The sequence below is a fragment of the Bombina bombina genome, chromosome 3 (genome assembly GCF_027579735.1).
Source record: "Bombina bombina isolate aBomBom1 chromosome 3, aBomBom1.pri, whole genome shotgun sequence".
NCBI lineage: Eukaryota > Metazoa > Chordata > Amphibia > Anura > Bombinatoridae > Bombina > Bombina bombina.
This window is the reverse complement of record NC_069501.1, coordinates 376,350,870-376,362,853: the sequence shown is the minus strand read 5'-3', so window position 1 is coordinate 376,362,853 and position 11,984 is coordinate 376,350,870. Positions and strand designations below refer to the sequence as shown.

Sequence of the window (11,984 nt, the reverse complement as noted above, 5' to 3'; positions counted from 1 at the left end):
AAGTGTAGGTAGGTGGCGGCAACATTGGGGGCGGCAGATTAGGGGTTAATAAATCAAATGTAGGTGTCGGCGATGTCCGGAGCGGCAGATTAGGGGTTAATATTATAATGTAGGTGTCGGTGATGTCGGGGGCGGCAGATTAGGGGTTAATAAGTGTACGATTAGGGGTGTTTAGACTCGGGGTTCATGTTAGGGTTTTAGGTGTAGACATAAAATGTATTTCCCTATAGGAATCAATAGGGCTGCGTTAAGAGCTGAACGCTGCTTTTTTGCAGGTGTCAGGTTTTTTTTCAGCCGGCTCTCCCCCATTGACTCCTATGGGGAAATCGTGCACGAGCACGTTTTGCCAGCTCACCGCTACCGTAAGCAGCGCTGGTATTGAGGTGAGATGTGGAGCAAAATTTTGCTCTATGCTCACTTTTCTGCGGCTAACGCTGGGTTTGTAAAAACCCGTAATACCAGCGTTGTCTGCAAGTTAGCGGTGAGGGAAAACTGCTCGTTAGCACCGCACCCCTGTTACCGCAAAACTCATAATCTCGCTGAATGTTTCTTAAAATTGTGTGCTCTATCTGAACCATGAAAGAAAAACAATGGGTTTAGTATTCCTTTAAGGTGTGGTTTTTTACTTGTTCTCCTATCCACCCACAATCGCCAATGGTGATGCAGCTTCACTTGGCTAAATTTAAGATTGCATTCTTGTGAATTCCCCACCCTGCTCTCACACAATTGGCTGTCAAACACCCCAAACAAGCATGTTTAGGGTGATTTATCACCACCACCACCACCTCAGAGGTTTCTCCACTTTGTGGTTGACTGCATTGTCTCAAAGGCTGCAAATGCCAATTGATTCATTTTAACTTATATATCATTTTAATAACTGCATTTGTGATTTAATTATCAGCAGCTATAATGATGGTATGTGATTGTTGCTTGCTGGTATATAAGAGAAGTTGTGTTATATTAAAAGCTCACATCCCCTCGTACACCATCCTTTTTATAGGTTTGTGAACGATGATTTCAGGTCTAACAATATTTTGCACAACGGATTTATAGATGACTTGATCTTTGTTTGGAGATGTTTATCAGTAGAAACCAGGATGTATCTTTAATTTCTCAGTTCTGGTTCTTGTTCTGGAGGTGTCTTCTATCCAGCAAAACTACTTTACCATAACAAAACAGACAGGAAAAATTTTACAATCACAAATATTAACAAAAAGTTGCAAGTTGTTTCCTAAATGTTGCAGTTGTAATAATTGTTTTTCCAAGTTGTCAGTTCCTTTTTGTGTGTCAATATCATCTACACAGCTATAACTATATCTACCCTGAACTACTGTTTGTTTAGCCACTGAAAAGGGGATAAACACACAATAAAAGTACTGCTCAGGATCTGCAGATCACTGCTGGTCCTGAGCGGATTTCACAGCCAAACACCATTTTCCCCTATCTGTTTCAATCTATACCCTCATAGTTCATCCTGTTAGCCAATCAACATTCTTCTCAAACTGCTATAGTATATATACAATATTCTAACAAGCCAATCAGCAGCGCTAGTTACACCTCTATGTCGGTTTCCACTTGGAACCAGCAGTTCTCTGCGGTTCTTGAGAGGTACTTCTACTGTGTGAATAAACCCTTTGTGGGGGTTAAGAACACAGTAGTGCAGAGTCGCTAGTCTTAAAACTTCATGCTCTAATGAATTAGAGTATGTAATTTTTCAGCTATTATAGCCCTTTAAGGCAGGAACAACCAATGACAAACCACAGGAAAATATAGGTGATGCTGTACTTTACAACAAGGCCACTCAGAAGACTCACTAGTGTCTTTAAAGCTACACCAATGCGATTTAATCGTCATGTCATTTAATCTATGGATTGTCCAATGGGTATGTGTTTTAATTCAGAGTCTCTCTATATAAGTGATATTGTCTTTTAAATTTAGAAAGAAGCTGTTTGGTTATCTTATGACTACAGTCCAATATTACTGAGAATCATTCATATTATGTTCCTAGCCATTTAGACTTTGTTATTCTGTAAATATTACTGCTTTTGTTGTGTTTTCTTATTTCATTTCTAAACAAAGAGTTTGTTTTAACGCCCAAGAAAATGAAGGAACTTTGATTACAGAAATAATTTGGAATTTTATTTTTAAAACTTACAAACTCAGGCCCAGATTACAAGTGGAGCGTAATAATGTTACCGCTACGGTGCACTAACATCACTCCTTCTTTGGAGCAAGGATTAAGGAACAATGATATATGTCTCTTAAATGCACATGAAAGTCAATTAACCTTTCATGGTTCAGCCAAAGCAGGAAATTTCAATAACTTTCCACTTTTCATCTACTACATTTTGTTCTCTTGGTATCCTTTGTTGAAGAGCATACTGTGATAGGTCCAGGAGCATGCACATATCATTGCAGCTGTGACTGGAACAATATTTGTGACTATGCTATACATAGTTACAAACACTGCTGGCCTCTCCTACTCAACAACATTGTTAGAAATACTGTTTCATTCGCTGCTGCCATATAGTGCTCATTATATATATGCATGTGATAAGAAAACTTAGGTAAGCTCAGAAGCAGCAAAGCACTACTGGTAAATCGCTGCTGACTGGTGGCTGAACATATATGCCTCTTGTCATTGTCTCACCTGTGTTACGTTAACTACCAGTAGTGCATAGCTGCTCCTTCAACAAAGGATACCAAAAGAATGAATCGAATTTGATAATAGATGTAAATTGGAAAGCTGTTTTAAATGATATGCTCCATTTTAGTCATATATGTGTAAAAAAAAATGAGAGTGCCTTGAAGAATAAATAGTATACAATAAGTCTCAAACATTAAACTTTATATTGAGGCTGCTGTCTTAATAAAATAAAAGCTTTAGAAAAGGAATAAAAATAGATAGCGCCAAAGATTACAGACCTGGCCAGGCAAGCAGTTTTTTTGTCTCTCCACTTAAAGGGACACTGAACCCAAATTGTTTTCTTTCGTGATTCAGATAGAGCATGAACTTTTAAGCAACTTTCTAATTGACTCCTATTATCAAATTTTCTTCATTCTCTTGGTATCTTTATTTGAAATGCAAGAATGTAAGTTTAGATGCCGGCCCATTTTTAGTGAACAACCTGGGTTGTCCTTACTGATTGGTGGATAAATTCATCCACCAATAAAAAAGTGCAGTACAGAGTTCTGAACCCAAAAAAATAAATCTTAGATGCCTTCTTTTTCAAATAAAGATAGCAAGAGAACGAAGAAAAATTGATAATAGAAGTAAATTAGAAAGTTGCTTAAAATTGCATGCTATATCTGAATCACGAAAGGAAAACAATTGGGTTCAGTGTCCCTTTAAATGCTTTTTAAACCACTTTTTTATGTTATTGTTTAAAGCTTAGTGTGGGGCACTGCTTTTATTATTTCTTCTGTATATATGCATATGCTTTATGATAATTTAACACTATGCTACACTGAATTGTTTTAAAATAAATATATAAATTATTTTAACCAATATTTGTTGGCACTGTCTATTTTTATACATTCCATCTTAGTCATGAAAGAAAAAAAATGAGGTTTCACGCCCCTTTAACTTTCTTGTGCCTTTAAAGGGATACTGAAACCAATTTTTTTTATTTCATGATTCACACAGAGCAGACAATTTTAAGCAACTTTCTAGTTTACTCCTTTTATCAATTTTTCTTTGTTCTCTTGCTATCTTTATTTAAAACAAAGAGATATTGTATAAAATACAATATTAAGGTAGCGCCATACAGCAATGAATATATATGAGCAAAATAACCGTATAAATACAGAGTAGAAGTTAATACCCAATACACAATGTTATCTAAAAAAATAATAAACCATCAAACAACGAAAAAAATAAAAAATAAAGAATCAGAAAATCATATGCATCAAATAATAAAGTTCCCTTTAAAAAGTCATTTCAATATATGCGTAAGTGACATGAAAGTCAAACTTCCCTTTTTGAGAGTCCTTGTCTTAATGCGTGTGCTTGCAGTGCAGCTCCCTTCCAATCACTGGTGTGATCTCCGTGAGGTGTGGGTCTATAGGCAAAGAATCTGTAGAAACAGAAAGGGGTGTGGAGCGCAGCCAAGGGAAAACACACAGATCTAAGTGCAGATTAAAAAACACCTTTACACTTTATTCAAAACAATAAAAACTTCAGGATGTACACTTACAAACTTCACCCTCAAACATATGAGGTATGTGCTGACACTGTGAATAAGTTGTCCAAAACACGGATAAACTGGATGCTGTAGGTTCGAAAAAAGTCTGTGTCCCACTGTAAGAAAATCACTGAGCCCACTGTAGATATATGGCTGACCGGGATAAGTATGTCCCTTTTTATCTGGTAAAAAGCACTGAGAGTCAAAGTCCCAATATCACAGTACAGAAACAGTAAGGGCCGTGATGCAACTCACGGGAACAGACTGCAAACGTTGGGAGGCGGTAGGTAAAGTGGCAGCGCGGTCCTATAATAGTAGCCGGCTAAGGGAACGCCGCTGCACACAAACCTAACCTGATCCTCCGTCAAAGAGATGGGCGTGGCCTTACGCGTTTCGCTGGGCTCCTCTGACGAAGCTGGGAGGAGCCCAGCGAAATGTTATAAGATACAATCGTGCTTTTGCATACACTAAAACTGAATTGTAAGCATTTAACATGACAGTCAAGGATTAAAAAAAATGATCACTTACCTTATTACTGCAGGAAACAATGGGTTGGATGTTTACTGCCTTTTGTCAACTTGCTCTTGTGCATTCCTTGTGTGTCACAGATATACCTTGTTTGGTTTTACACATGGGCTTCAGGGTATATGAGCTGCCCAAGAAGTAACTCTGCCATACAACACTCAAGAGACGTAGGGATCAATTTACTAATGTGCGAGTGGACATGATACGATGTACCGTATCATGTCAGCTGGACATCAATAAATGCCGACAGCATACGCTGTCAGCATTTATCATTGCACTAGCAGTTCTTGTGAACTGCTGGTGCAATACCGCCCCCTGCAGATTTGCCGCTAGCAGAGGGTGTCAATCAACCCGATTGTATTAGATCGGGTTGATTTCTGTCTGCCGCCTCAGAGCAGGCGAACAGGTTATGGAGCAGCGGCATTACAGGACATCAAGCTCTGTACGGAGCTTGATAAATTGACCCCCATGTGTCCATATTCTTTCAAAAAGACATAGTCAGAAATAATTCAGAGACATGTAGTCATGTAATTAAATGTAGGGTGGATTAACATTGTATTCCTTTATATTATTTGCTAAAAGTGATGACGTTATAACAATCTCAGCAAGAAAGTTACATAATATTTCTCAAATTAAAAAAATATGTAATGTGCCCTTTTTCACAATACCATAAAAACAGGTATAACTAGGTGTAATTCTAAAATTGTTGGCATTGCCAACAAAGGCTGCCACAAAGTTATACAGTGGGCAGTGAAAAGAATCACCCTCCTTGAAAAAAAATCATATTTTGTTGCTTTGCAGCCTGAAATAAAGACAGACACAGTTTTTGTTTATCCAGTTGTAATTACTCAGTGCAACTTATAACATCCAAGTGAAAGATATAACACCAACATGTCAGGCAAAAATAAAGACAATTCAAAAACATAATCACTGATTTGGAAAAAGGATCACCCCTTGTGTCAGTAGAACCACCTTTAATTTAATTACAGCCTTTAGTCTCTTGGGATATGTCCCTACTAACTTTGCACATCTAGACACTGCAATATTTGCCCACTCTTCTTTGCAGAAGTGCTCCAGTTCCGTTACATTTGATGGTGACCGTTTGTGGACTGCAGTCTTCAAGTCATGCCACAGATATTCAATGGGGTTTAAGTCTGGGCTCTGACTAGGCCATACAAGGACATTCACCCTTTTCTCCTTCAACCACCATGTGGTCCTTTTTGCTGTGTGCTTTGGGTCATTGTCATGTTGGAAGGTAAACCTTCTTCCCATTGACAACTTCCTGGCAAAGGGCAGCAGATTTTTCTCATGAATTTTACGTTTTTTTGCCCTATGCATTATTCCTTCTATCCTGACAAGTGCTCCAGTGCCTGCTGCAGAGAAACACCCCCAAAACAGGATATTACCACCTCCATGCTTTACTATAGGTATGAGGCCAAATAATTTAATTTTAGTCTTATCTGACCATAACACCATTTTCATGTGGCCTCAGAATCTCCAAGGTGTGTTATGGCAAGGCTCAGTGGTGACTGCATGTGACCTTTCTTGAGGAGTGGCTTTTTCCTTGTAACTTTCCCATACAAGCAACATTTGTGGAGACTTTGTGATATTGTTGTCTCATGCACACAAGGACCACTCTTTGCCATAAATTCCTGCAACTGCTTCAGAGTTGCTGTGGGCCAGTTTTTTCCTGGCTCTTTCATCCAGTATGGAGCGACGTCCTGATCCAGAGAGGATCCAAATACCTTCCACTTCTTAATAATAGTCTACTTCACTGTGCTTCTAGGCATTGATAATGCCTTTGATATTTTCTTGTAGCCATCTCCTCATTTGCGCCTGTCCACAACATTATCCCAGGGATCTTTTGAAAGTGCCTTGCCACCCATAGTTGATTGTTTGCTTTAGTTACACTACCAGGGACTGAGATGCTCCAGGAAAGCTCTTTTCATGCTGAGTTAATCAATATGCCCACAGCTGATCACAGTTGAAAGTCAAATGACTTTATATGTGCTGTTGTGAAGGTGAATAGCTACACATGATTGAGTTTACAAGTAATTTTAGGAGGGGGTGATCCTTTTTGCAACTCAGTGATTCTGCTTTTGAATTGTCTTTATTTTTGCCTGACATGTTGGTGCTAACCCTAAATGTAAACTTAAAGGGTCATGAAACCCACAATTTTTCATTTGTGATTCAGAAGGAACATACCATTTTAAACAACTTTCCAATTTACTTCAATTATCTAATTTGCTTAATTCTTTGGGTATACTTTTTTTAAGAAGCAGCAATGCACTACTGGGAGCTAGTTAATGCACTGGGTGAGCCAATAACATGAGGCAGATATGTGCATCCAACCAACCACCAGCTCCTGAGCCTACCTAGGTATTCTTTTTTTTCCAACAATAATACTAAGAGAACAAAACAAATTAGATAATAGAAGTAAATTGGAAAGTTGATCAAAACTACATGGTCTATCTGAATCACGAGAGAAAATATTTGAGTTTAATGTCCCTTTAAGATAGAGGAGATTTAAATGTTCTCCCTTTACAATGTAAGATAATGCTGGTGAAATCCTATTATTTGGCAGTGCAGTTTGAATAGGAAGGATAGCTTCACACATCCATCCTTCCTATATTCACCCTTCCTATTCATTTTCCCTATTCCCACTTCTCTTATTTCTTCACTAATTCTCTTGTTTCTCTCTCTCTTAGTACTCATTTCACTCTCCAGCATTTGTTTTCAATCTCTTTTCTCTTCACCTATGTCACTCGTGTCTTTCTCTTTCAATGCTGTCCTCATCATCTACTCATATCCCGTTATCCCTGTCCTACTTTATACTCTCCCTCTGATACTTTCCTCTCTCTATCTTTTCTGTTTCCTTCTCCTCTCCCAACCTTCTATCTGATCTTGATTCCTCCTCAGTACAAACAGACCAGGTTTTAACTATTAACTTAAGAGTTTCAGTAGCTCAATGTTAGATACCCTAATTTATCCCACTATGTTATCTCCTTATCCTTTCATCCTCCCTTATCTTCCTTTAAGGGAATTGTCTAGTTACATTTAAACCTTTATGTTTCAGATAGAGCATGCAATTTTAAGCAACTTTCTAATTTACTTCTATTATTATTTTTTTCATTCTCTTGGAATCTTTATTAGAAAAGCTGGAATGTAAAGCTTAGGAGCTGGCCCATTTCTGGTTCAGCATCTGGGTAGTACTTGTTGATTGGTGTCTAAATGTAGCCACCAACCAGCAAGCGCTACCCAGGTGCTGAACCAAATATGGGCTGGATCCTAAGCTTACATTCAAATAAAGATACAAAGAGAACGAAGACAAATTGATAAAAGGAGTAAATTAGAAAGTTACTTAAAATTGCCTGCTCTAGCTGAATCATTAAGGTTTAATTTTGACTAGACTATCCCTGAATCATGAAAAAAAAAATTGTGTTTTATGTCCCATTAAGGAACCTTTAATGAGCCTTTCATGTGTGTTAGTTGGCAAGCATAAACATGTACTTACCTTTCTGAGCACTTTTTGTTCATTTGTGTGAAAGCACTGAAATGCACAAAAGCACACATTTGCTGCCAGTCCATATAAAGAAAATAACAAGTTTCAAAAGGGGTACATACTTTAAGCAATACAAAAATCAAAATTAAACTTTAATTATACAGATACAACATACAATTTTAAGCGACTTTTCAATTTACTTATTAAATTTACTTTGTTTCCTTGGTATCCTTTGTTGAAAAACATACCTAGATAGGCTCAGGTGCAGAAATATAGTACTGGGAGCTAGCTTTTAATTGCTATACACATATGCCTCATATCATTTACTCATCATATGTGTCTTTTTTTACACTTATGACCCTTTAAGTTTACCAAAAAAACTGATGAAAGCCTCCAAATTTTATGAATTAGTGCCCGGTTTTTAAAAATACTATTAAAAACAGGGGCACTTTTATTCATTTTTACAAATACCTTTCTCTTGAGCAAAGCCGGATCGGCAATCCCCCGCCTGCTCATGCTGTACTTACACAGCATTGACGAAACCGGCTTCCTCCAATCACGGCGTTGCCTCGCGAAATGGACGCTCTGGGGGGAAGCCATGATTGGAGGAATTCAGTTTCGTCAAGTAATTACAGAGGAACTGGGGGCAGGGGATCGCCGATCCAGCTTTGCTCAAGAGAAAGGTAAGTATTTGTAAAAATATGCTGCAATGTAAACTTTCATGAATGGAAGTGCCCCTGTTATTAATAGTATTTTTAAAAACCGGGTACTAATTCATGACAGTTTACATTCACTTTAAGGTCTTATAAAGACATGTATAACCCTACTACAAAATGTACTTCTCTTCTACACTCAATGTAGGAACGAATTATATAGGATGAGTGACACCTGTGTTAACCAATAGCAATGCACAAATATCCTCACTCATTTCTTGCAGTGTATAGTTCTCAAAAAAAACATAGACACAATCAGGGTTTGTATTGTCTCTTTATTTTAGGACAAAATAAAAGTTTTCCGAGTATACAATATAAACTGTTGTTGATATCATCTTTATAAATCAGACAATAACATTATACATATTTTATTACTGAATTTAGTTTTTATTGAAACTGGAATACTGCTAATTTTTAGATAATTTTAAAGTGCAAAATTAAAAAAAAGACAAACAAACAGTATTTTAACATTAAAATGACCAGCCACATAAATACATAAATGTATTAGCAATGTGGACATTTTAACAGGTTATGATTATTTCTTTAAAGGGATACTAAACCCATTTTTTTTTCATGATTCAGATAGAGCATGACATTTTAAGCAACTTTCTAATTTACTCCTATTATCAATTTTTCTTTGTTCTCTTGCTATCTTTATTTGAAAAAGGCATCTAAGCGAAGGAGCCAGACAGTTTTTGTGTTTAACGGTGGCTGACATTTAGCCACCAATCAGCAAGAACAAACCAGGTCGTGAACCAAAAATGGGCTGGCTTCTAAACTTACATTCTTGCTTTTCAAATAAAGATAACAAGAGAATGAAGAAACATTGATACTAGGAGTAAATTAGAAAGTTGCTTAAAATTGCATGTTCTATCTGAATCATGAAAGAAAAAATTTGGGTTCAGTGTCCCTTTAATCTGGATAATCTACATTACAAAACAAGATGTACATTTCATGTATCAGATGACATGTTTGGAACATGATCTCTCGATTATTGTATTATTTGCATTATTAAGTGCTCTCCCAGTTTTGCAGCAGAAATATTTTTTCCAAATGTACAAAAATGTGGACTGGAATTTCTCAATCCGGAATGCATATACAATAGGGTTCATGGCAGAATTCCCATGGGTTAAGATGATGGCGATATACGTAATAATCTCCGGTGTTTGGCAAGTATCGCAGAACAAAGTAATGGAGTTTAGTGTGTGAAGTGGCAGCCAGCTTAAAGCAAATAATAAAAGGATTAAAGCTAAGGATTTGGCAATTTTCAGTTCTTTTCCGTAGTACTTGTGTGGATCTTTAGAACTTGAAGATACTTTTTTGTTAAGCTGCCTTTGTATCAAGTTAAACACTTCCAAATAAATTATTAACATTAATAAGAGTGGAGGAAGAACCCATACAAAGAAGTTAAAGTAGACCATGTATTCCATGCTAATTACAGTTTCAAACTGGCATTTTATAATTAGATCACCAGAGCTGGAATTAAGTCCTTTCGTATGGTTGTGTATGTTGTTCCATCCAAACATGGGAACCAAGCCAACAATGAAAGAAAGTACCCAACATCCTATAATTGCCAGCCATGCTCTTCTTGCGGTAACGAAGCTCTTGTAACTGGAAAATAGAACAAAGAAGTTAGATGGAATGTATATGAGATAACTTGCATTTCTTGGGAAAGCCCGCCATCTAATGGTCAAATGATAAACTGCAGCTGGTATGTTACTTTATTGCTCATTTATAGCCTTTTAACCCTACGTTACAACATAAAAGCACCCATTTCTTTATGAAAATTCATCTTTACACTTATTTCTTTGATATCTAACCAACTACTTTTTTTTAAAAAAACTATTCTAGAGTAAAACCTTGCCTTGAATACAGCATTATATAAGTAGTATTTGTTTAGTGTTTAATGTCCCTTTAAAAGGGATACATGAGAACCATATTTTCTATTTTTTCTATGTATTTTTGTATTTAATCCATAATGCATTTAAACAAATTAAAGGGTAATTGTTAATATATAGCATGGATTCATAAGAAAACATACTTATTAAGCACTGCAATTGCAACCACAGTACTAAAACCAAGCAGCATAAAAAACAGTAGATGGGTCTGGACTAATACCTCGAATAACTCAAGGCCAACTCCAGTGTATACTGTGATCCCTCAAACACAGTTAAAAACTGTTAGATAAACGAGAAAAGATAGGAGTGGCGCACTAGGCTGAGTTATAATAAAATATGCAAGTATCCAATATACTGAATGATTAAATAAACATAGTATTACTTAAAACGATGTCATAAATATCACTGAAAATATCATAAATATCACTGAAAATAATGAACCAGTAATTATATCAGAATACCATAAAATCTATTATATAAAAAATAGTTATAACAGTGCTAAAAAATTGAGCTAAAAAATTAATTAATAATAAATAAAGTTCAGTTAAAGTATTTATTCAAACACAAAAAAGCAAATGCATTCAATCAAGTAAAATAGATATATATTCATTCAAAAATAGAACAAGATGTGGCCACATCTAATAAACCTTATATAAGGAATCCTTAGAGAAGATATTAAAACCATTATGCAAAATTATAATTCTAATTGTAAAAAAGACAGCTGTGAGCTTATGCAAGACTAAATGGTGATTTAGTATCATCCAGCAAAGTCTGTTTCCTTAAAGTAAGTCTGTGCAAAAGTCTGTGCAAAAATCTGTTTAGATTCCGTGTAGCAAACAATTGTAGTATATGGAAAAAGTATAAACGATCCGGATTGGTCACTTGAGTCAGGTGACGAAGAACACGTACACGCTGACAGTGAAGACGCTGAAGTCACGCTTAGGAGTGAACCGATACTCGGCGTGTAGTGCCCGCAGCTGAGTATCCAGGGAAAGTACTTACACAACACCGGAGCCGCTTCTAGCTTCTAAGTCTGTTAGGTACGTGCAAGTTCTCCCACTTTAATACTGGAACTATTTCTTGACTGACCGGTCAGTACTAGTTAAGGTTTTTTAGGAACATACCAGCCTTACCTAAGGGCTACTGAACTTCCATAGAAACA

General features: G+C 36.6%; 1 protein-coding gene across 2 annotated transcripts in view; it reads right to left on the bottom strand.

Annotated features, from left to right (window-relative positions):
• Window positions 1-9,570: 9,570 nt before the first annotated feature.
• ADORA1 (adenosine A1 receptor) overlaps window positions 9,571-11,984 on the bottom strand; it is a 224,322-nt gene continuing 221,908 nt past the window's right edge. For both annotated transcript variants that reach the window (XM_053706518.1, XM_053706519.1), the window contains one exon: window positions 9,571-10,535. In XM_053706518.1, the coding sequence (XP_053562493.1) occupies window positions 9,884-10,535 (652 nt within the window). In that variant the 3' untranslated portion in view covers window positions 9,571-9,883. The remainder of the gene's footprint in view (window positions 10,536-11,984) is intronic.